Genomic DNA, 25,851 nt, shown 5'->3' with positions numbered 1-25,851 from the left:
CAGCTGCTTAGGATACCTTGGAATGCAAGGCATAGCCATGACACAGATCCTCTCATCAGAACACAACAAAATTCAATCATGGCCAAAAGACCCAGGGAAAAAAAAATGATGGCATTGTGTCAAAGGACCTACAGACCATCCAGTTGTAGATCCCTCCTCGAAGGGTGCTCACATTCCATGCTGAAGGGCTATTCCACAGCTCCACTCCTGTGCCCAATTTTTACCCATTTAGCTTTTTGCCAGAATTATAATTCATTTAAACAGCTCAGCTCCCTCCCTGGTGTTCATCCCCCGATGTAAGGTAGGAAGTAATTACATTACCTTTGGTCTCCACCATGCTGGGTTAGCATGTGTGAGATGGCAGCTCTTTTGCCATCTCTCAGGAGATACATCTGTAAACCCATGAATCCTTGCAGCAGCTCCCCTCTGCACAATTTCCAGTCTGATCCTGTTTAGGAGACCACAGGGCCTAGGAAGCCCTTGGGGCTCTGCAGCTATTCCTTGTTCTGCTGGGCAGTGCTGCTCTTCCTTCTCCCTTTAGACTTGCCACAATAGCAAGCAACTGTGGGCTTCCTACTGAAGAGAGTTAGATCTTTTAAGAATTTTATTTAAGAGTTTTATTTTTAGTGTAGGCAGTTTTGAGAATTATCACCATGTACAAGGGATGGAAATGATTTTCCTCATGTGTCATCCATTTTTGAGGTGAGGACTATGAATGGAAATAGGGATGTGTTGCCAGGGCAAGGGGTGGAATTCTTTGGTGGAGATTACTGGTAAATTATTCCCTAATTCCCTGAGATTATTGCACTGTCTTCATGTGTGAAAAAGGACTAAAGAATTATTTAGTGTTGGTGAGTGACTGACTAGTTTTGTTTTTAGCCAAGAAGTATGTGACCCCAACATAGGAGGTAATATCATAATGTGCCCTCAGTGTGATAGAGCATGTACCTACTGGAACCTCACCATCACTTGTGAATCATCCAAGGTAACTCCATTTACAGCTTCTAGACATGATTTTGATCTTTAGTTGCACTTTCCCTAGAGCTACATATAAAGCAATGTTGGTCCTCCATCAGTATCCTGAAGAACTGCTAAAAACGTGCAAATAGTTGTTCCTTTTGATACAGTGACTCAACTTCAAAAAGTAACAACAACAACATTAATTGCTCCAACTTGATCTAAGATGAAAAATTTAATCTTTTTTAGTTAACATTGTTACCACTATTTGATAGGAGAATAAAATTATTTCATTTGAAAATTGGTTTCATTTGGGGGTACTTCATTTTGAGGGAAGGAAAGATTCAGTTAAAGCCTTGATCCAGTAACTGAATCAATTTTCCTAAGGAAACATTTAAAGCTTATTTTGACATTTCTAATTTCTGCCTCCTCCCTGCATGAAGAAGTTATCTGGATCCCTGCCTTGAATTTGATCTGTGTTGCCAAGGAGAAGATGGGTACAAGGGGAGGCTGGTGTTGGCTATGACAGAAGCTGTCACTCAGCCACGTCCTGTTGCCTGCTCTTTATTCCTGTCAAAAGGAACCTCACTTTCTTTCCCCATTACCTTGTCTCACTAAGCTAATGTTAGCCTTTCATCATTCCTCTCTGTAGATTCAGTCCCAAAACTGCAATTTTTCAGCTATTCATCAAAAATATTTTGCCCAACTTTAATGTGCTGCATCCGCACACTTACATAGTAAAAGAAATAAGATTGCAGGGAAAAAGCTATAATGGAAAAAAAAAAGGGAGATAGTGACCACAAAGGTATTTCATCAGTGTGGTTTTACTAACTAACTTATTTGTTATCCTGCTTATGAGAACCAGATGTGCCCATGGCCTTAGTGGCTGTACTAAAAATCCATAATTCTATCCTGCGTTCCCAAACCAGAAGCACTGTTTTTCCTCTTAGTAAGCACCAGATGGAAGGAAGTTTGATAGCACTCCATTTTACTATCACTCATAATGCATATATGGCTTTTATTTTTAATTCTGAACTTTGCATTTAATTTCCTTTATTTACTGGAGAGTGGTGTGCATGGACAGAAATTGAGGAAACACTATCCACAAGGGTTGTTTATGAAACTACACAAAAACTGAAAATCAACATTTTCAGTAAGCAGCTTCTGGGTTCTGTTCTGGGTTAGTGTAGAAGAATAAAAAATGGTCAGTTATATTTTAAGATTTTTTTTTTTCTTTTCCACTTTTCCAGAAACTCTGTATATTTGATAGCTATGGAACACTGGTGTTTGCAGTATTTATGGGAATATGGGGTAAGTCAGTTTCAACAACTGTGGTTTGTTGTCTAATTTTGGCCAAGCCTCCAGCATCAGCCAAAGATAAATTTGCACTGACTTCATTTGCTAGCACTTAGGAATTCACTGGAAAGTAGTTCCATAGAAAACAAGCACATTCACAGAAACTCATCACAAACAAACAAAAAATTGTAGTCTTAATTAGTCGTCAGTATCTGTTCTGTTTTGATGACTTGAAGAAAAGTCTGAGGGAGGTGGTCAATACTGCTACATGTTCATCCAGCAGGAGCCAGCCACATGCTTAAGTATATCTGTCAGAGGAGCTGGGTTTTTTCCCAAAGACTTATGGAGATGCTTGTGCTATTAACAGCTGTGTAACTGCACAATGCAATTGAAAAATAGTCATTTGTTATACTTCCCAGGAATTTTTTCCTTCTGTCTTTAGTTAAGAAGTTGATTGTAAAAAGTGTAGTAGGTTATAAGCACTAGATTTATCTTTTAGCGGAGAAAATATATATGAAACCAGGATGTTTCCCACAGGTGAAAACACTTAGTGCTAATATTCAAGGGATTAGGCAAGGTTTATTTCCCTAGGAAAAAATTATTTTATTCATATTAGCAGCTTTGTTAATTGGCTTTTATTGCAATGTCTTATCCAGTAATTGTGGAAGTTAAGTTCCATGTTAGGTCTGCATACCAGGTGCTATAGAGAATGTGTCTCATGTAATATTTTGAATTCATATATAGGCTGACAAAAATGCAAAATTTGTTTCCTTTGTAAAACATATTTTAGTTTTATTTCCCTATGATGACCTAAAGTGCTTCAAAATAACTCTTCCTTTAAAGAAATGTAAGATGAAATGTATAACTTTAAAAGGAAGTTTTTTTCCTAAACATATGCTGAAGTCAAAATACCAGCAGGGAATTCACTAAATTAAAAGTTATTAGAAGTTTGATACTAATGTAATCTTCTCCCATCACGTCAAGAGTTAATTTATTGGCAATTTGGTTTTTAATTAAAATTGTGCTTCCTGTTTTGAAGAATGGTTCCAGGAGCAATAATTACAAAGTTAAGCTTCATGGTTATAGAGATGGCTGCAAGGTCTATTAGTATTCTTGTTGCTAAGTCCACTATATAAAGAGGTGAATTATATTACAGAAATTCAGCCAAAATTGTACTGCATCCAAATGACCCATGGTCCTGGTGTAATTCCAGCTGTAATTTTCATCTTGCTCTATTACTTTTTTAGACCTCCTTGTCCAAAACAATTAAAATTAATACTAGAATCTTAGATATATTATTGCATCATTAGCATCAATACACTTTAATAAGAGCATATTTTCTTGTGTGTATTCCCTTCAAAAATCCTAAAGCACTATAAAACACCAGGAAATTTGGCCTCAGGAGTTAGCCCTTTTTATACATTGATGCTCTGCCAATTCTCCCTTTGCTGGTGAGACTAGATTGGCAGAGGTCATGAGCATGAGGCAGCTTCTGCTTCACTTGCTGCCATTCCTGGGTCCCCTCACTGAGGAAGGTCAGTTAAATGTTCTCTAGTGGAGGCACTTCTTGTCAGACCTTGGTGGCACAGCTTCAGAGGCAGAATACCTGGGCCAGCCTGAAGGGCAGTGTTGGGGAGCACACAAAAGGGGACACCATTCAAAATGACATTAAATGACTGCTTTGATCTCCTGATTCTGAAATGTCATGTGTTTCCACTGCTGAAACAGTCTTGCTTCAAAATAAAAGGAAAATGGCAAATCCAGCAGCAGCTCCTTTCCTGCTCTGGAAGACACAACACAGCTAATAGGGGAGAGCTGTCCCTGTGTTATGTGCCCTTCTGTCACAGTTAGCATGTGAGGCTATCATCACAGAAGGAGTCCCTGCACTTCTGGGCTCTCCAGCAGCAGCTGAATTTGCAGCTGGAGCAAATCAGTGTAGCCTGTAAACTCCTGTGATTTGGGCTGGGCAGCAATTAAAGTTTTATGGAAGACTAATGTCCTTGCTCTGCAAGAGAAAGCAGATGAGAATCTGGTCCTCCACTTGCAGTTCCTTGCTGCTTCCAAGCATGAAGGGGTGGGGAAGTCCTCGTGAAAGCGGCCCCTGAGGAATCAGGGGAGCAGGGTTTTCTGGAGTTTTGCATTTGCAGATGCCAAGGTCATCTCACAGCCCAGCCCATCGAGTTTCCTGTCTTTTAAATGTTTCAGTTTGGGATTTTTCAACCACACCTGATTTTAGACATAACCTTTAATGTTCGGACTTGTAACTGCATGCTGCTGAGGTTTCATCATTCAGAATGAAGAGCCAAACTAGGAAAAAAACCCTAAATTGTAGGGCTAATTACTCCCAGACAATGAGAGCAATGAAAGTGCAGTGGTTGGGTACTACTCCTCCTGGAAACAGTGCTGCAGAGCCGCACCACTCATTTAATCTGAGACTGCACCCTCTTCAAGAATGAAGCATCCAGGTGTGTGCCAGGGAGCAGGGTACTGACACCCAGCATCCTGAGCTCCTCCCAGCCTTCCCATCTGGCTTTGTCATTGCCTCTGCTGCCAGATCTGCCTGTGTAATGTCTTGGGACAAGGTCATGAGTTTGGCTGCATTCATGTTTAACCATTACCACTTAGGCATCTGTGTACCTGATCCTCAGCACTTCCAGCTGCAGGAGCACAGTCCAGGAAAACAGCTGGCCCAGCCCAGGGAGTTTCTAAGCTCCATGCCATGTCAAAGAGCTGCAGTCTCTTTAGGTTTGTGCTAGCAGAGCAGGAAAGACAGCTGTATTTAAGCAGTTTTACCTGAACAGACATTGGTTTTGTAGCCTGCAAATTCATAACTTGTCTACACAAAAATTGCAGCGTGAATGAGCATGAGCTCTTCCCTGTGACAATTTTTCAGATACTGAGTTTAATTTTTCTACAAGTGTGCACTTTCCAGCATTTTGTCTTCACATTTCCAAACAATTTAGTTTCTTAAGTATCCCATGTTAAACGTTTTCAAAACAGTCTGTAATATAAAATCCAAAGTGCTCATATTTTTGCATCAGGCAGAAAGAAAATACATAGATAAAGTATATACATTCTTTAGCATGTGGTTACACCACCATTTACCTCAGGTTTCCTGTATTAAAGTACATATACAACCAACTTCATAATTGCCTATAGGAGTAGATCCAGCTGTTTTCACCCATTGCATTAGCCAATAAAGGTGTTATTCCATGTCTGTGAAAAGCTGTATGGAATACTGAGCCATGTGTTATAGCCCAGAGGGGCAAACTGATGTGGTATTGCTCATTTTGTCTGTCCTTTGGGTAGTTACCTTTTTTTTGGAGTTCTGGAAGCGACGGCAGGCTGAGCTGGAGTATGAATGGGACACAGTTGAGTACTTGGAGCAAGAGGAGCAGGTCCGCCCAGAATACGAAGCTCGCTGCACTCACATAGTGATGAATGAAATCACTCAGGTAAGGAATATTTTGACAACTGGTGTAGGCATGCTGTGAGCAGACACCATGAAAATGGTGACTCAGGACTGGAGCTTCATAAATCAGCAGTGCCTCAAATTGGTAAGCTGGTCTGAAAAGAGTGACTTGATAAAGTACAGATGCAGGGAGAGGGAATTGAAATCTAACTGAAAGCACTTTAAAGTAGTTGCCTGTTTGAGGACATTGAACTGCTGAGGTTCCTCTGTCTTAAGTAAACAGAAGTAGGCATCATCCCCAGCTTAGAAGACTAAGTCTACTTTATTAAATGCCCCAAGAAATTGTTAATTGTTGCTGCCAGAGGCCAAGATCACAGAGCATTTGCTATCTTTACCTAGAAATGCATCAGGAAAAAAAAAGTGAATAAAGGGAAACAATGCATTATTGTATATTATGCCAGGAATGTTTTTTAACCGAAGATGTTTCTGTTTGAAACATGTATAAATAGCTATTGTTGCTAAGTGCATATGGATGAAATTATGATTAATAACAACAAATTTGCAGAGACAAGGATAAGCCTCATTTCAATGACTGAGGATTCATATTTATGAGGATTTTAGTTTAGATTTCTATTTATTATACATTTCGGTAGCTTTAGCTTTGGCTGCTTACTCAAGTTCAGTTTCACTTTTTATTATTCTCTGTCAATAGATTACTCTGTCTTTTGTGTAATCATTTGCACTGCTTTCACATTCCATCCACGTTATAGTGATGTTTATTAGAGGGACTTGAAAAGTTTCAAAATTAACTGCCATAGTTGAAGCTATCCTATACAGGTCTTCTTTTTATATCTTGTGCTATCAAAAAGGTTGTAAACCTATGCCACCTTGAATATATAAAGTCATAGCTAGAAAGTTCCTTCCAGACAGTTCAAAGAGTGAAGAATATGCTAAAATATTTTATTTTGATCCTCAGAGATTCTTTAAAGACTCAGTGAATTTTCACACTACCACATTGAGGTAGTCATTTTCCTTGGGGAAGTCATTCCATTGTTCATATGGAATACATTGAGAAATACAGAGATCAAGGACCAAAATTTTTAGTGCCTGCTAAATTAGCCATTGAAGTTTGAAAGATAATTACTTTGGATGCCATGATCAGCCAAGAAGGATGGGTCCATTCAAAAGAAGTATGTACTCTGTAATGGCTGAAGTCAATAAGATCTGAGGACCCTCTACCTCTATAGAAATCATTTTTGTCTTAGAAGGGGCAGCAAAAAAGACACCTATAATCAGGCAAGACTTCTGAAATTGTGAATAAATGTTGAGTTTCCAGGAAACCAAAAAAAGGTACTTTTTTCCTTTTTTACTTCCCTCAGTATAATAAAGAGTTCAATTGGAGCACACAAAAAAAAATGAAAGAGGATTGTGTGCTTCCTTGATCTGTTTCCTAATCTTTTACAGCAAGAAGAACATGTGCCATACACTGCATGTGGGAAGTGTGTGCGGATGACTTTCTGTACAAGTGCCATCTTCTTCTGGGTAAAGTTCTTCTCTTATTCTTTCCCCTCATAAATTCACTTTTCTAGTAACTGTCCTCCTGAACTGAACAAAAAATGAGAATGGAGCAGGTTCAGCTGGATTTCCATCTCATGCATAAATCAAGCCCATAAGGTATGGACCCACATGGAGAAGGTAGCTGTGGTCACCCAGTAGTCATTAGCGTACAGTATCAAAATATCCTGCAGCTGTAGCTTGTGAGTTATGCTTGTGAAGGTGGTCCATTGATTTTTCCTTCATTATTTTAAGACAAATGCCTTTGCTTTTAGGGGGGCAGTAAGGGGAAGACTTTGGTTTATATGCTTTCCTCCTTGCTAGTTTCTGTCTGATTTGTTCCAGCTGTGTTCTTCCATATTGTGTCTCACAGTCCATGACCTCTTTCAGGTTTTGTGTTTCACTTAACAGAGCAAAGCTGGGAGCTCTTGAATCTTCCAGAGCTGCTACTTTAATTAAAACTAAACCTTGAAAGCATTCCAGTCAACAATGACACAATATATAACACAATGAGCAGGCCTAGAGAGATTGCCTTGAAAAGCTCTGTGTTTTAGCATGCTCCTCATCTGTAGCACATATAGCAGCTGGAAAAGACCTCATTCTCAGTGAAAGGATGCAGAGAGGAGATAGAGTGGTGTCTGGCAGCCCAGGAGAGCCTCAGCATTGGCACATTTTAAACACAAAGGAAGAAATACCCATTTGCAGTTGGATTTAAATAGGGCAGACTCCGTGTTGCAGGGAAGAGATTTGTTCTGGGTTTGTCACTTGTGTTACTGCACAGTTACTGAGTGCTGGTCAGGGAAGGTAGTTCATGGCAATTTGCTGAGATAGTGAAAAGAAGATACACAGCCTGTGGACCTTAAACTGAACAATAGCTAGAGAGCTAGCAAAAAATAAAAGCAGGAAGAGACACAGAAAGAGGAGATGGCAAGCAAGATGGGGTACCTGGATCATTACTGCAATTCCTGCAGACTACATGACTTGGCTTAAATTTTTTCTTTTCCTTTGATGGGGTCTGTAGTCTGTAATAGTATCATGTGGAAGAGAAGGTGCAGCCCCCTCCATAATCAATGTAGACTCACTAGTACATTTGCCATCCTGCCAATTGTCCAATATGAAGAGTTTTCTCCCATCACATGCCTCGAGGTGCAAGATTTGATTACACTTCTTGTTATATTGGCTTACATCAGTAAAAACCCTTGTTCTTAGTCATAAAACAGACCATCTCTTTTCTTTCCTGCAGATTTACTGTGTTACATGAAAAAAATGCTTCTTTCATGGATTCTCTATTTATTGCTTTGTATCTTATTTGATCATCCTCTTGCAATAGAATGACAGGCACAAAATTACTTTCCTTTTGCCTATCATAAAAAGTGTTTTGAACTCACTTTTTCCTAACGTCGGTGGTTGAACATGAATATATTTTCTTGCATTCCCTTGGCAGATCCTTTTGATTATTGCTTCAGTTGTTGGAATCATTGTCTACAGGCTCTCAGTTTTCCTGGCGTTCTCCTCAAAGCTGTCGCAGCACGTCAATGGGACGGAGGCGCTCCGCAAGTACCTGACTCCGCAGACGGCCACGTCAGTGACCGCCTCCCTCATCAGCTTCGTTGTCATCATGATTCTCAACATCGTCTACGAGAAAGTGGCAATCCTGATCACTGACTTCGGTATGCTGCTGCTCTACCTCAGGTGGAAACGTGGGGTAAAACAGCTAGGAAAAAATAGCATTTATATGTATAGTAGGTATTGCAGTAGGTGAACACCTGTACCACATCTCCCAGAATTTTCCCACAAAAATCACATGATACCACCTAGAAATTTTCTAATATAGATTTTCTCAATGTCAGAGAAATATGATATTCAGCTCTTTGCCTGAAAAGGCCTTACATAGGCAGCATGAAAGATGGATTGTTTACAGTTTTGTGCTTGTGAAAAATACAAAACAAAGAAAATTACTACAACAACCAAGCTTTATGAAAACAGATCAGTAAGGCATAACACGTTCAATTATGTTAGCTTTTGTTTATGGGGAAAATAGCTATTTTCTTGTAAATAAGTGAACTAATATCACCATTCCAAAGCTACATACCACTCTGATGTTCTTAAACAGATAAACAGTAACAAATAATATTATTCTCTATATCCAGGCCATCAACATCAAATAGCTATTTTACTTTAGACGCGTGTAGTAGTTTGGTGTTTTCACTTAATACTGTTTCATCAGTTCAAAGTGTTACATTTGCATCTTTGTTGAGTCCGTTGGATTTGGGTGCTTTTTCTTCCCCTGAGTTATTAGAATTTTTGCTTCTTCTCTTTCTTTATTGTCAGGGAACAAGTTCTTTTCTTTTTACAACCCATAGAGTTTTAGAATTATATAATGGTTACAGTATACATGGGGATTAGGTACAATCTAAATGATAATGCTCTCAGTCATATAAAGGAATATGAGGCTTACAGATACTTTGCAGCTGAGGCTCTGGAACAGCTTGTAGGTTACTTGTTGATTGGGTTGGGTTTTTTATAATTTATTTACTTTTTTTCCATTGCAGAACTTCCAAGGACACAGACTGATTATGAAAACAGTCTGACCACAAAGATGTTCTTGTTCCAGTTTGTCAACTACTATTCTTCATGCTTCTACATAGCCTTCTTTAAGGGTAAATTTGTGGGTCACCCTGGAAGCCCAGTTTATTGGCTGGGAAAGTATCGCAATGAAGAGGTAAGAATGTAGAATGTGTAATTAATCCAGGTATTGTGCTGCAGTTTGGAGTGTATAAAGTAAAACATAGTTGTACATATTTAACCTTAGGGTTTAAAAGTGACTGCCTCCCAACTTACCTCCTTACAAACCCCTAGCATGAAAGAGTATGGCACAAGACCAGTTGGGCTTAGAAATGTATTGCACATACTCAGAAAACCTGTATTTTACCATGGTCCTACAATCTGTGACTAGGCATAGAGAAAAGAGAGAATATCAGTGGAAGCATTCCTGTTTTGCTGGGTGACCCTGACCTGGTGATAGCACAGAGCTGCATGACTTAACCTGGTATTTCACTCTTCCACTGGTATTCTGTCAACCTACCATATGTGGCCTGGATTTGGCTTTTGCATACCTTACTGGAAAAGTTTGCCTAGACAGTCTTCTTTGAATGGTTTCAGTAATGTTATTTTAATAAATCAGAGATGCATAATTTTAAATATTTCATGCATACTTGAAAAGTTACCCAACCTCAAAAAAATTTTCCTGTCTTTCCCAACCTTCAGTGTGATCCAGGTGGATGTCTCTTGGAGCTCACAACCCAGCTTGCCATCATAGTGGGAGGGAAAGCTATCTGGAACAACATTCAGGAAGTGCTTGTTCCGTAAGTTCAAATTATTAAGTAATCTGCTCTTTCATAGTTGAAAAACACTGTTTTGCTTGATGCCTTCAGGCATTTGGTCACTGAGTTTGGTAAGTGCATATTGTGTTCTGAAAGAATAAGACTTGTCTTCAGAGTCTTTTTTGGTCGGGTAGTCTGGGCTGCTGTCTCTGTTGTTTTAACTGATTGTAATTCTAATCAGAAATTCTTCCTTCCTCTGCACGTCAAACTTGATGTGTTTCAGGTTGCATATTCAAAACTGAGGTAGTAAAAGCTATGACAATATTAAACTGAAGACTTGCTTAATACTGATTGGAATGATTTGTTGTTATACATTGGGATTTTAAAAGTCATGTATAAGTTACTATTTTAACTCATTTAGTAGATATAAATCACTGTGATTCTGGTATATTTACACTCTTATTTATGGCTTGTAAAAACCCACTTGAAGGGTAAGGCAACAAAAGTTGCCTTTCTTAGGAAGAAAGTTTTGAATAATTCATAAATAAATAAATCTGTTGTTTAAATCTACAAGCAGAAATGTAAAAGCAGAAATGCAATTTTTTTTTTTGTTTTTTGAGTTTACTGGACTTCTTAGGTTCTTTTACCAATGTTAGTGTTCCTTTTCTCCCTGTCTGATAGTTTGGTCAAGAATCTAATTGGAAGATATTCTGCAGCTGCTAGATCAGAAAAAGTTGTTCCCCGTTGGGAGCATGACTACCACCTCCAACCCATTGGAAAACTTGGACTATTTTATGAGTATCTTGAAATGGGTAAGGAACAGTTTAGTCTGGATTCACTACCACTGCTGGGTACAAACATGTTCTAAAGAAAATCTTCACACAAGCAATGTGGAATATGGTGGGCAGAGGAGACATTAATGTTTTCTGAGACAAGTTTTGATTGAGCCATTACAGGTGGTATTACAAGCTTTTATTAAGCAGCTAAGCCTTAATCCATTTTATAACTAGGAAGCAGCATGTGATTGTACAAGGAGGAGTGCTGCTGCTTCCTTGCCTAATCCTGTGAGAAATGCATTCAGAGGGCAGAGCCCTGTCACGTTCTGGTGCTGCACAGCAGAGCCCTGTGTCACACTGCTCTGCTGGAGCTCTGCAGTCGCCAGGACTCGTTGCTGGTAACCTCGGAGCCGTGGCTGGTTTGTTGCCACCATCCATTGTATGACAACGTTGCCAGTGTGCTTAAGACAGTACCCAGACACCAGTTTGATGATTGTTGGTTTGGGCCTTCCAGTTCAGTACAGATAGTCATGAGATTTCCAGGTCTTCATGATAAAGATGTCAGAAAGAAATGGATATTTGAATACCCAGAATAGTTCCTCATGCTGTGTTGTGATTTGTAATATTTTCCTGTTGCCTTCACCTAGCAAGTTTCTCCGGTACTGTTGTGCTACTATTTTCTCATCCCAAAGAGTCACGAGGAATCGAGCTACGCTTTCTTTTTTCTTCCACCTGAATTTGGAGTATAAAAACCATACATGCCTGCACTTGCTTATCTCCAGGAAATGAAAGCCTCATCAATGCATGTAACCTCTCCCTTTCACAGTTATTCAGTTTGGCTTTGTGACCCTGTTTGTGGCGTCGTTCCCCCTGGCTCCTCTGCTGGCTCTCATGAACAACATGCTGGAAATCCGGCTGGATGCGTGGAAGCTGACCACGCAGTTCAGGCGCATGGTGCCGCAGAAGGCTCAGGACATCGGGGCCTGGCAGCCCATCCTGCAGGGCATCGCCATTCTGGCCGTGGTCACCAACGTAAGTACGGTGCAGCAGCTGCCAAAGAGAAAATGCCTTCTCTGCAGGTGCTGCATCCAAATGTGGGAATGCTGTGTGTGGCAGTGCAACTGAAATGATCCTTAAGGCACACGTTCTTAAAACAGAAATTCAGCTTCTTTCTTGTGTGCCGAAAAATACCACGTGTGTTCAAAATTGTGTACCAGAATGAATTTTCTGAGAATTTGGACTCTAATCTGTTCTTCAGTTGTACTTAATTTTTTAAGTACACAATAAACTGAATTTTAAGAGAATTTTTCAATAGTTTCTTGAAATTATTAAGAAAAAAATTCTGATCAATATACTTCTAACAATGAAATTCAGACATTTCACTTTTTTTGTATCAATTCACCATTATTTAATTTGTAGGCTGCATTGTGGGAAGAAAAATAAGCCATTATTATTTATCACTGTGGATTATTTGTGGATTACTAAACAGGAGCTAGTATGTATTAACTTACAGAAAATTCTTGCTGCTGGCCTTTTATAAAGGAATAATGACCACTGCTTTCTTCTGCAGGCACAATAACACCTCAGACTATCCATGGGGAATAATAGCCTTTTTCAACAAGGTCACTGTTTTCTTCTGTTTTCAGAGAGATCCAAATATGTTATGCTATTGGATAACTGTAGTTCCTAGTCAGTCCAGCTGGATCTTGTAATACCAATATGAAACTAGAAGTTGAACATGTATCTTAAGATTGCTTTAAAATATTGTGCCTTATCACAGTTCACGTGATATTCAGGGCAGAGTTACAGTGGCTTTGGTGACCTCACGTTGACTTGGCCATGTGTAGGCCTCTGTGAGGAATGTGTTTGTGCCCTGCTTTTGGCAGGTGATGTCAGTGTGCAAGCAGGGCATCGGCCGCTCACTCTGGGGGCTGTGGCGTGCGAGGGGCTCAGCTCCAGAGACTGCCACGTTCCAACAGCCCCGCTGCACGTGTTGTGAGGACCTCAAAGAGATTGGTATCTATTGCTAATGAAGTGTGGGCCATGAAGCCATGTGCTTGAGCAAATGCTAGAAGCTGTTTCCCTCCTTTGAGTGTGTTTCTTTCCTTGTTTGACATCCAGGAACTGATCCAAGTCACCAGTCTTTAACAACCCTGCCTTGATTTTGCCTTACCTTACACACCTTGGGTAGTGTATCATCTTCCCCTTGGTGCATCTTCTCCTTCATGCATGTTACCTTTGTAGCAGCTGCTATCAACTTTTGCACAAAGCTACCAGTTTTGTGAGTTGCCGTGAGGCACTGGACTTGCTACTGCATCTGTTGTTGATTTGAAGACTGATTTTAATTAGTTATGGTATAAATGGAAAACTGTGTGCAGTAAGGCTTGGGAAGCAAAGAATGTGCTGTTTGTTTGTAGTTCTCCAGTGCAATAGTCTGAAATGCAGCCCATAATTCAAGAGGAAAAAAGTTTTTCCTTTGAGAGGATGCCGTAGGATTAGTTCTCGTATTTCTGTCCTTGAAGCTCTCCGGAGCACATCTGGAGATCATTCTGAGAGAGGGAGGAGAGTGAGACAAGGCTCAGATTTAGGATGATGAGAGACCTGGGGCCTTGCAAAAAAGATTCAGTAAGATCAAATATTATGCTCTGTAAATACCATATTCCAGTGTCCTTCTGATACAAAGAAGCAGCATCAAACTCATTTGGTCCAAAGGGAGAAGAAATTTTTTTGCCTTACTGTTAAGTTGATAATAATTCATTTATGGTCTGACTAGATGAGCTAATGAACATAAACAAAGTTTATTTAACAAAAATTTTCTATGCTTGTAATTCAGACTACAAATACTCTACTTGTACTCTACTTTTAACTCTACTTCAGAGTTAAAAACAGAGTAATTTACCTGTGAGGTCGTCTCCCTGCAGCTGCAAGACACAGTACTATATACTTCTTGTCAGTCAAAAACTCCTACTCGGCATGTAAATATAAACAACACATAATTTTCACTTCATTTCACACTGGCATGTAATGCTTAAAAACAGTTTTTAAAAGTGCATGCCAACTACATTTGATTTAAGCCAAAGTGCAGTACAAGAAAAACACCTTATCCTTGAAAATTTTCAATGAGTTTTAGACCTAGGATGCCTTCTTTTTATTTCTTATCAGCCAAACTTCCTCTCAGCTGAACTCACTTGTAACCATATTCTGGAGAACTAAATACAGATCTTAGTCTCAGAAAGAATGTTTCTGCAACTTTTATCTTAACTACAGTTTAGCTTTTCTGGTTCTTCAAAGTAAGCCAACTCAAAAGGTCAGACACTAGGATATTATTCATCATTTGGCAGTGGTGCTACCTGAGGTAGGGTGGGTCTTGCCCCCTTTTCAACTCCCTGCTCTTTCCCTTTGCTGTCCTTTCCCCTTGGTCCTGCCTCTTGCATTGTGCTGGCACAAGTGCTGTATAGACACATGATGAATCAGACCAGGGAAAGGATCCAGTGGTGATTCCCAGTCAGATCAGCATCTTCATCTGGTCTGCTGAATGGGCCCAGGACTGCCCAAGCCAGCACAGAGCACAAGTCAACTGCTGGAGGCAGATGCAGGATGTTGATTTAGCTAGCACTGCCACCAAAGCATTGTTCAAGGAACTGTAGAAGAGTTATCCACTTTTTTTTTCACCCTTTCCCCTCTCTCCCCTTCTCTTTTTCAGCAACTGCTACAAATACCTCCTCAGGCTGGGATTGTCTGGCTGGAAATGCTGCACAAAAATGGAAATTTTTTTGTCCTATGTCATCAAAATAAGGAAATACAGATCTCATTGATTACAGACTGGCATGATGGGGAATAGGAAGCAGATATGAACCAGTTTTTGTGCTCCTCTGTTACCCATTATTGCTTGACTTTGCCCCTAATTCTGTCCTATGATTTTCCTGTAGTTTTTTCTGCCTCTTTTATACATCTGTGCCTAAAACTCCTCACGCCTGATCTCATCAGATCCCTACTTCACACTTTTCTCTTCCTTGTCTCTGCCCTGGTTCTTTCCATCCATGTTGCCAAGTGGGTATTTTTATCCTGGTATGGGACAAAACACTTCTCTGGGGCTGCTGGAGTGCAGCTGGTCGCTCCTTCCCAGGTGCCAGGCACCAGAGACGCCTGTTGTCATGAGCTGGCTGGGCAGCCTCTTGCTAAATACTCAGCTGCAGGTCTTGCCAGTGGAAAGTCTTCCTCACAGGGAAACCTTTTGAACTTGAAGTAGCAGGGGAGGAAATTGGATTAAACATAGTTAACCTGTCCTCCAGAATAGGATGTTTTGGGAAGCTCATGAGTTCAGAAAAGACTTCCCACAACAAACCCACAGATCGTATTTCCTACCCAGTTTGTGACTAGCAGACTGAGTAGGACAGGGACTCTCTTGGGAGCAAGATAAAAACAAATGGTCACGTCATGTAAAACAGCACTGTGCAGCTGCTGCTAAAAAAATTATCTTGGCATCAAGAGTAGTTTCCACATGTACTACGCTGTAGTAGGAGGCAACAAGTACCAAGATGAATTTGGGCTGGCTAGCACCTCAGAAAGGGTGGGAGGTTTCTAGGATCAGAGATGGATCAGTTATATATCTAATTTATTTAATTCCTTTACTCAGACATCGGAGAACCTGGTGACATTTAATTCTCTATTACTGAAAAACTCCTCTGTTGTTTCCATTAGTTTAATCAGGCAGAATTTCTTCAAGCATCTCATTAGTACTCATAAGAAGCACATTTGCCGATCTTCTCTGCATGCATGTGAAAGAAGTGTTTTATAGTATAGCTGTTTTAAGACATTCAGCAGAGCTAGCAGAATTTAGGAACTGTACAGAGTACACATGCCAGAAAGGGATTGTTTTGTGCCCATGAGAGACTTACATGCTCATTTACAGAATGAACAGCCACTGATGAGAAAAGAACATATTTTCTATTTTTAGCTCCTATGCTAACTTTTGAGATGATAAGTATATGGCAAAGGAATGCATATTAAAGCTTATTTCTTTAATGCTGCTCTGCTTTTTTGTCTTCTCTGTCTAAAACGCAGGCTTTGATCATTGCTTTTACATCTGACATGATTCCTCGTCTGGTTTATTACTGGTCCTTTTCTGTCCCTCCTTACGGGAGCCACAGCACTCACACTATGGAGGGGTACATAAACAGCACACTTTCTGTCTTCAATATATCAGACTTCAAGAATGAAAGCAAGCCTTCTTCCCCTTGGCTCGGGAAACAAACAACTTGCAGGCAAGTGTCAAATAAGTATTTGTCATTTTCCAATTACAAAAATAGTTGTTTTTATTTCTGGGCCATCTAATTCAGAAAACAATATCCCTTAAGAAACATTAAAACACAGGAGAACCCAGCTTATTTTGAATGGCTGAATGGAATGGAAGTATTCACCCATAAGTGCTACTCAGAAAATTCTTTTTTTTTAAATTAGGCTTTCTCCTAGCTGATAGTTTTCCAAAAAAAAAAAGCACCTTACAATTTTTATCAGTAATTCTTAATAAAATGGCAAAAAAAACCACGACGTTTCAGCCAAATATAGCTTATCTGGCAGATACGGTTTTGCCCATCGCAGCAGTTCCCCGAGCTGACTGTTCTGGACACGTGAAGCAGGGCCATGTCGTGCTCCATCCTCTGGCCACAGTGCCGTACTGCACAGATGCCAGAGACAGCTCCTGACTTTCCCGTTTGCTTCCAGATACCGGGATCTCCGCTACCCTCCTGGTCACCAGCACCAGTACGAGCACAACATATACTACTGGCATGTCATTGCAGCCAAGCTGGCTTTCATCATCGTCATGGAGGTCAGTGCATGGGGCTTTGAGCAATGCCTATTCAGTCTCTTCCCTCCCTGTGGAGAATCCTTCAGAGGCTTTCGGTCCAGGCACAGCTGTGATCTGTGCTAGCATGAGCAAGAACTTGGGAGATGTAAATTAAGAGTAGCAACACTGGAAAAATAATTCCCTGAAATCATGACATCAGCTGAAGATTGCCCCACAGAGCTGCAGCTTCTTTTCTCAAGAACTGTAGAATAATTTTTAGTGGCAGAAATAGAATACATGTATTTAGAGGAAGTTTGCACACAGCGTCCTGAATGCATGTGCACGATACCTGTTTGTAATGCACGTACATAATGCAGGTACAATACATGGCAGAGTGAAGTCTATAAAGACAGTCCCTGCAAGAAATGATCTTCTCTAGATGACCATCAAAAAATAATTGCTCTTTCCTCTTCAGCTACAGCCTGGGCTTACGAAAGATGGAAATCAGTCCAAGACGAAGAGAGAGGAATATTGAGTATTATTTAATTATAAAATGTGTTTAGGTCCTGATACAGGGACTACTGAAGTAATCAGAAACTGGTTCGAGCAGATTTCCTGTATCAGAGAAAAGTAATTGCCCCAGAGTGATTTGAACAAACATAAAAAATCTTATAGGAAACTGTACAAAGTGTTTCCATGCAGGAGGGAAGCACTGTGTACCAGGGTTTCCCCAAAGCAGGCAGAGAAGTCCTTGCTCAAATCAGGATTGGAAAATCAGAAATTCTTGTTTATCAGATAATTATTCTATCTTATTAGTCATGTCTTTTTGAAATCTTTTTCTACAGTTTTAGATACTGGCACTGAGTCAGCTCAGTGTCTTAAGACAAAAAGTGACATTTCATTTATCATGATAATAATGTCCTGTTCAGCCTGACTGACATTTTTTTCATTTTCACCTTTCCCAGCATGTCATATACTTTGTGAAGTTTATTATTTCATATGTAATTCCGGATGTATCGGAGAAGACCAAGAGCAAGGTCAAACGAGAGAAGTACCTCACACAGAAACTATTACACGAGAATGATCTCAAAGGTGTGAAAAAAACCATGGGCAAAATAGCTGACAAAATCATCAAAGGAGCAGACAGCACTTTCCGACCTAAAGATGAATAAGTACTTTTTCATATGGAATAACAGTACTTGGACAGCTGATATCTGTCCAGATATTACCAATAGCTATCAAGCACTTTGGATGTACTAAACATTGTTTCTTGCAGCTCTTACATACTCAGTTTCCCTTGGACAAATGCAACCACTGCAATGCAGACAAGAGTTATCTTTTTTTAAAACAGCTTTTCAGAACATATTAAAAAAAAAATAAAAAAGAAAAAGGGGAAAATTATTTATCCTCTTAAGAAGATGCAGATTAATTCCCAAACACCTAGGCTGTTTTCTACTTTTCTTAGGCATCAGCTATTAGATAACTAGTCTAACTTGAATAAACCTTAAGAACAAGAATGATTTGCTATAAGAATACCATCGCATCCAATGAAGGAGTTTTGATTGCTTGCTAATACAGACCTCAGCTATAAAATGAAGAGGAAAAGCCAAAACATGAAGGAAAAAGGAAGAAAATACAACTCAAAATCCCACTGTTAAGCCATTGGAGTTGACATACTAAGCATGGTTGTTTGCTATTCTGAATTAGCTATGCATACTGAGACTTAAATGGATAACAAGATATTTCAATTAATCATGGACTTGGATCACAAGAAGCAACAGGACTGTAAGCCCATCCTGTTCATCAATCTCTGTGTAAACAGGAGAATTGCCTTTGAAATCAATGCATACAAACTGACCTTACAGCACGCCAAGTGAGTAGAAAACTCAGGCATTTTATCTTTCTGCAGTCAATGTTCTTTCATTAGTTCACTCGCCCATTCTGAGCTAAATGCTCATGGCCCTGAAGGTCTCCTACCTGTAAAAGCAATAAATGTTAAAAGTCTTTTCACATACTAAATCAATATTTGTGGAGGGCTGTCTTTTGCATTTCTCTCACGCCAGAACGTGCTCTTCCCTGAGGTTTTGACATAGGACGAATGTGCAGCTGAACATTTTGATACAACATTGCGTGATAAAGTAAATTCTGACAAGACTATGAATCTGTTGGAATTGGAGATTGGAATAAACCATTTCATAGGCCTTAACCATGCTGTGAAGCTTTGAATAATATGGAAGGATGTCAGGGGTATGGAGGCATGTGCTACAGCCATCAGTCATCTTCAAATCAGGCTGCCGATCTCCTCCCTTATTTTGGCTCCAGCTGCAAACTGGGAATTAGGGAATTACAGATTAAGCATGTGGAATGCTATTTTGTGCCTGAAGAAGTGATATTGCAGATTATTAACTTGCTTTCTCTTTTAACAGTTTTAATGAACAAATTTATATAAATCATGAAAACCAAAACCTTTTAAAAAAAGAAAAATATGCCTGTGCTCTATAAACCAGGTGATTATGTTTGTAATTTTGTACTCTTCTTAAATGCAATAGATATGCAGAATTATTAGGCAGATTATTCATATAACTTTTTAAGTATGAAGTCCATTTACAGAAATTAAATAGCATTTGGAAGATGCATTTTATCCAGTCAATAATCAAAAGGAATTACACCTATGAACTTTGCAGCAAAATCCCCAAATACTCAGTGCCATGTAACTCAAGCCTGTCTTTTGAAGCAAACCCTATAGAATCATAAGATCATTCAGGCTGGAAAAGACCTTTAAGATTATCAAGCCTCACCATTAACCTGACGCTGCCATGTCCACAACTAAGCCATGTCCCTGAGTGCCACATCTACATGTCTTTTAAATACCACTCTCTGAGCCCGGCCACCCAGCCAGTTTTTTATCTAGCCAGCAGTAGGTCTGCCCAAGCTGTGAGCAGATCAGCACCCATTCAGCCCCAGGGACTTGTGTCTGTCCAAGTGGTGTAGCAGGTCACTGAATGTTTCCCCTTGGATCATGAGGGCTTCATTCTGTTCCCTGCCCCTGTCTCCCCTCCTCCCAGGGGGCTGGGATCTCAGAGAACAATTGGTGTCACTGCTAAAGACTGAGGCAAAAACAGCATTGAGTACCTCAGCCTTTTCCTCATTTTTGTCTGTGTGTTTTCCACCGCATCCAGTAAAGGATTGAGAGTCTCCTTAGCCCTCCTTTAGTTGCTGATATGTTTATGGAAACATTATTATTGTCTTTTGCAGCAGTAGCCAGATTAAGTTCTAGTGGGGCTTTGGCCCTTCTAATTTTCTTCCTGCAAAATCTCATAGCATTAGTCTTCCTGAGCTGTCTGCCCCTTCTTCCAAAGGTCATCAACTCTCCTTTTTTACCAGTTACAGCCAAAGCTCCCTGTTCAGCCAGGCTGGTCAAATATTCTTTTGAATATTTCCAGGGATGGAGACTCCACAACCTTTCTGGGCCACCTGTGTCACTGCTCAGTCATCCTCACAGTGAAAAAATGTTTCAGTTTCTGCCTCTTGTCCTGTCACTGCATAATATACCAAACTTTCAGTTAAAATAAAGTTTTGTCCAAAAACTTTATTAAGGAACAATTTTAGTGAAGTAGTCAGGATTTCCCTGTGGAAAATGAGTTGGTTTAAAAAGGACAGTTGGCTCCTTTCATACTTGGAGCTTTTGATTTTAGCTTTCAGCTGGACCTTTCTCATTTGCAGTTGTGTTCAGATGAGAGATGCCATTTTTATTCCCTCATCAGTGATCACAGTACCAGTGTGCCTTAAATACCTTTCCAGGTGTGGTGTTAGAGGGCAGGTAAGGAGGCATCCTGTGATAAAGGGGTGGAAATGCTGCACAAAATGGACCATTTCAGGTTATTATTTGGTCTTAAGGAAGCTCTTTGAGAGTTGAAGAAACTAGGAAACAAATTAATTGTCATACTGTGAGCAGTGGCAGGGCTGAGGGCTGATTTTCAGAAGTGCCTAGACTTATTCTCCCTGTGTGATACCTGGGGAGTCTCCAAGTTGTTTCTTCCTGCATCAGTTGTCATCATTTCCTAAAGGGAGAGTTCGCCCTCAGTGTCATGAAGAGTTTATATTCCTGCCTTTAAAATAACAATTAAAAAACCTGCTACATCAGCAAAGCCTATGTGCCTGTGGCTTGGGCTCCTCCCATAATAAAATCCTAATCAGCCCTGAGTGTGTTTCTATGTAACCTTTTTTGTTCAGATGACAAATGTGCTTTGGAAACCGGTCTTCCACTTGTCTCCATTTTCTGGGGGGCATCACAGGTTAGTCTGGGCACACATGGGCTGAGTTCCTTTTGGTTCCAACTGACCCAGAAGGCAGCTTTAAATAGGCACTTAATGGTCACCAACAGGCCTTTAGTCTGCTGAAACCAGAGCTGGGCTGAAGAGTGGTGAGCTCTGCATGGGCATCACCCAGCCAACATGAACTTTTTGCTCGAGTGATTTGCTTCTGAAATGCCACGCTCCTTGCTAATGTAGCTGTAACATTTCATTTCAGAAGACATTACATCAGGAACTCAGTTCAGTTTGCCGTGTGCTCAGTGTTATTCACAGCAGAGTTCTGAATCAGAGAAAGGAGAGGGAAACCAACACAGTGCCTAATAATTGCATTTTAATAGTTTGAGTTAAGCTGTGCAGTTTCTGAAGCCTCTACCTCCAGCTGCTGAAATGTGCTCTGCTTGCGTGCCGGAAGCTCTGCGGAGGCTTAAGAACAAAATGCTGGGGGCCAGTTGCCAACATATGAGTATTTGTAATTTTTTTTTCTTTTTTAGCCTTTGTCACTTTAATTAAAGATCTGCTTGAAGGAAAAATCAGCATTTGTTTTAAACTCTGACTCCATTTTACTTTTTTCTACACTTGATACGTAGACCAGACTCCTACCTTGTACAGATCTATTGAAGTCAGGGTAAATTTGGACCAGTGACCATTTCATTGCCTTACCAAGCACCATAAATTACAGACTATCACCACTGTTTTAGACTCTGTGTATGTCAATAAAATTCAGAATGTAAGAGTGTATTTTTTATTTTTTCTAAGAATGTTTGCAATTAGTTTCTGAATATTAAGATTTCTTTATATTTATTGTCATTAAATAAAGTCTATTTTAAAATATCAATACATCTGATGTTGATTAGTGTTGTTTGTTTTTCCTTGAATGATACTGCTGCTCCCAAATGCTACACTTAAATTATTACAGTGTCATCCCTGTCTTAATTTCCATATTCATCCTCCTTTTCAATCTTATTCCATTAAAGTGTTACTAGTGCTGAAATTTATCTTCTGGGTTTTTCTGCATCCCCTAGATGGAAGTCATTCCTTCCAACACCACGTTGATGACAAGAACCATTATGTTCTCATACAAATAAACAGTTTAGGTCTTTATAACCTTTCACTCCTGTCATGATAAACCCTGTGTTATGTTTCAGAGTCATCATTTATTTCTTCATCTGGATCGAGTCTGGGATGTTCCCACTTCCAGGCAACCCACTCTGTCCCTCTCTCCCTGCCTTCCAGCCATCAGTTCTCTTCTGCTTCTGCTCTGGGTCCTGCTCTCTGCTTCTGGGAAATCCTTTCCTAAGATGTAGAGAACAGAAAGGTTAGAGGGTAATTTTAAATAGATATTTTCTTTGCACTGCAGTGTGTTGGTTTTATTTCACACAGAGATTCTCAGGATCTGCTTCCAGCAGCTTTATGACAGTTGTAGAAGCAGAAGTACCACGACTTCCAGCCTGGTTTCTGCTGACTAAGGGCTACGTGTCTTACCCATGCCACTACCCACATTGCCCTGCCATTCTTGCTTCAGTGTGGCTTTGTCAGAGCAAGAACAGCAGAAACTTTAGAATAAAGTATAAAAGGATTATTGTCCTACAAGCAGAAAAATAAAGTATCATCATAGCCCAAATCCATATGAGGATTGTGCAGTTTTGAATTGACTTACACATTTAAAATTGTTCAAACAACAGCCTTTAGTTATTTTCCTACTTAATATAAATAGCCAAAGCATAGAATTTTATTTCTGGTAATGTTAGAATGTAATTCTTTCTGTCATAGAACAGATGAAGTGCACTGATTTTGGATAGTCAGTCTATACCAGATGAAAGCACACTGTGTTCTGCCCCACCTGGAACACCCAACCCTGTTATTGTGCTCTGCCTGCACATCACCAGAGATGTCAGCAAAGGTATGAGCAATTCACACCAAGTCTAGATTTTTCTCTGGTATGCCTACCTGTCATTTCCAGTCTGTTACATAAGGCTGCTTTTCCAATACAGGGGAGCAAGTGATGGTGGCTGCAAATTTTATTTTATTTGCATTTTTGTGAACCTGAAGCATGGATCGGCAGCAGGTATGCAAAACACTGAGAAGATATGGATGTAGTTAGTAATAAATAACCTCAATACAACTTGGAGCAGTATTTTCCTCGTAAGAAAATAATGTGTTTTAATAGCCAGATAATAGTAAAAAATTATTTTTAGGAAAGTTGAAGAAAGTGGTTTTTATTTACAAGCTGGAAGTGCCTCAAAACAGGAGTCTTTTAAAATTGCTTTCTACAATTTCTGCTGCATTCTCTGATACATCCTGTAAAAACAATGCTAATTGCTGAGATTAACCTTACAGTTAATCATCAGGAATTGTATCAATTGTATCAAGATATACTCTTCTCTAAAAATACGTAGGCTATGGTAATATCCTAAATGCTGAAGAGAAGAAAAAGAAGAAAAAGTACACAACACAGACCAAGGAGAAAATCCCTCTGCATTCCACAGTGCAGCATGCACAGGCCAGGACAGCAAAAAGCCACCTCTAGCATATGAAGAGAGTTGGGGGGAGAACAAGGTGGGGGAGAAAATCATATCTTAAATTGTGCTACACAAGAGAAATTACAACCAACTCTGACAGCATTAACATAATATCAGGACAGGGGATGTTAGGTATTTGCATAGTGTCCGTGTAAGTCTCTCACATAATTTCTCAGCTTTTTGAGAAATTATGATTGCCACAAGCGCCTAAGTAAGCTGTGCTGTGATCCCCAGCCCCCTGCAGCTATTGCCTTACCCTCCCATTCTCTGGGATCCCACTCGGTGTCCTGTTACAGCCATACTGTGCTCATTCATGCAGTCATGCTCCAAACCGGTCTGGCTGCTCCGAGGGAGCAGTAACGTGTGAGCCTCCCTGGACGGGCACTGCAGGACCTTCGCTTGCTGGAGCCAGGAAAGCCAATGGAAATTGTGACTGGCACCCCCAGCCTGGCATTCAGCCCCCAATACCCATCCCCTCCACTGAGGACTGAGGGTGCTTGGGGTTTGTTGCGTTCTTGAGTTTTATGGAGCTCAGAGTACTCAGGCTGCCAGGGGTTAAGATTACTTGTCCTGTGAAAATATTTTGGCAGCCATGCCAGCATAAGGAGGCAGGGGCTCTGCCTTCTCCCTGCTGCCCTGGGGCTGCCTGCTGCCAAGCTCCTGTTTGTGCAGCTGTGCACTGGGCAGGGGAGGGTGGCTGCATGGATGGCCGTGCTGGCACGATGGCCGTGCTGGCACGGTGGCTGTGCTGGCACGGGTGGCTGTGGCCACAGGGGGTCACACAGGGTGGGAAGTAGAGATGAGATGGTGGGAGAGGTAGCCCAGTTTCAGGGCAGCCTCTGGCCCAAAAACTCTACCAAAGCACAGCCAAATGGGCTCCTCATCCCACAGTTATTTTAATGAGTTTAAAAAAGAGGGACCTGCCTGCCTGCCTGAGCTGGTTACACAGATGAATGGGCAGGCTTGTGCCTTTAAGAATCCCCTGCGCAGCTGCAAACAAGCAGGTCTGGTCTTGGCACCTGCTCTGTGTCCTCTGAATATCCCTATTCAGGTGGAGCTATTGTGCTTTGAGCTCAGCCTTCACCTGAAGCCAAATGAATTTTCCAAGTTCAGACATGCTGTCTGTGTGCTCATATCTTTAACTATATAGATGATTATACAGATGGCTAAAAACTCACAGGATCGGGCCCTTTATCATTGTCCTAAATGTGGTTTTGCAAAAAATATGTCATTGTTCTATCAGAGACTGCCAGAATGTCACCTGGACTCCCAAAGGCCCAGGACAATGTGGGAGTTTCATGCAGCAAAGTGAAGGAGCCAGCCGTGCAGCCTGGGACAGAGGGGACACCACACAAGGGGACTTGCAGGAGGTCTTGGCCAGAGGCAGAGGTCTCAGGGCAAGGGCAGCAGCAGCCCCCTGCCCAGCCATGCAGCCCCCTTGCCCAGCCATGCAGCCCCCTGCCCAGCCATGCAGCCCCTGCCCAGCCATGCAGCCCCTGCCCAGACGTGCAGTCCCTGCCCAGCCGTGCAGTCCCTGCCCAGCCGTGCAGCCCCCTGCCCAGCCATGCAGCCCCTGCCCAGCCATGCAGCCCCTGGGTTACAGCACTGACAGCTATGCCAAAGCAAGGACTGAACACTTCTTGCCATATCTGCTGTTAATTAATAACTACTTACTTGGACCTGGGAAAGGCAAAAACTGATCTGCCTCCCCTGGAGTACTGTACCTCCAGATTAATGATAGGTTATAGACCTGTTACTGCTCACAGCAGCTTTCTTTTTAAAATATGCTTAAGTATTTCTTTTTATCTCTTGAAAAGGTATAGGCACATGAACATTTAACATTATATCACTGGTTTTGCACATGACTACAAATAAAAGAAAAAGGGTGATTTTGTGTTTTCCATAGCTTACAG

General features: G+C 40.7%; 1 protein-coding gene across 1 annotated transcript in view; it reads left to right on the top strand.

Moving 5' to 3' along the window:
• ANO6 (anoctamin 6) overlaps nucleotides 1-19,312 on the top strand; it is a 68,784-nt gene extending 49,472 nt beyond the window's left edge. Inside the window, exons 9-20 of the mRNA XM_058022062.1 lie at nucleotides 880-985; nucleotides 2,208-2,268; nucleotides 5,563-5,708; nucleotides 7,130-7,207; nucleotides 8,664-8,889; nucleotides 9,772-9,941; nucleotides 10,487-10,584; nucleotides 11,224-11,354; nucleotides 12,145-12,350; nucleotides 16,383-16,582; nucleotides 17,043-17,148; nucleotides 18,072-19,312. Of these exons, the coding sequence (XP_057878045.1) occupies nucleotides 880-985; nucleotides 2,208-2,268; nucleotides 5,563-5,708; nucleotides 7,130-7,207; nucleotides 8,664-8,889; nucleotides 9,772-9,941; nucleotides 10,487-10,584; nucleotides 11,224-11,354; nucleotides 12,145-12,350; nucleotides 16,383-16,582; nucleotides 17,043-17,148; nucleotides 18,072-18,278 (1,735 nt within the window). The 3' untranslated portion in view covers nucleotides 18,279-19,312. The remainder of the gene's footprint in view (nucleotides 1-879; nucleotides 986-2,207; nucleotides 2,269-5,562; nucleotides 5,709-7,129; nucleotides 7,208-8,663; nucleotides 8,890-9,771; nucleotides 9,942-10,486; nucleotides 10,585-11,223; nucleotides 11,355-12,144; nucleotides 12,351-16,382; nucleotides 16,583-17,042; nucleotides 17,149-18,071) is intronic.
• The last annotated feature ends 6,539 nt before the right edge of the window (nucleotides 19,313-25,851 follow it).

Source organism: Melospiza georgiana, chromosome 4 (genome assembly GCF_028018845.1).
Source record: "Melospiza georgiana isolate bMelGeo1 chromosome 4, bMelGeo1.pri, whole genome shotgun sequence".
Classification (NCBI taxonomy): Eukaryota; Metazoa; Chordata; class Aves; order Passeriformes; family Passerellidae; genus Melospiza; species Melospiza georgiana.
This window is presented reverse-complemented; position numbering and strand designations above follow the sequence as displayed.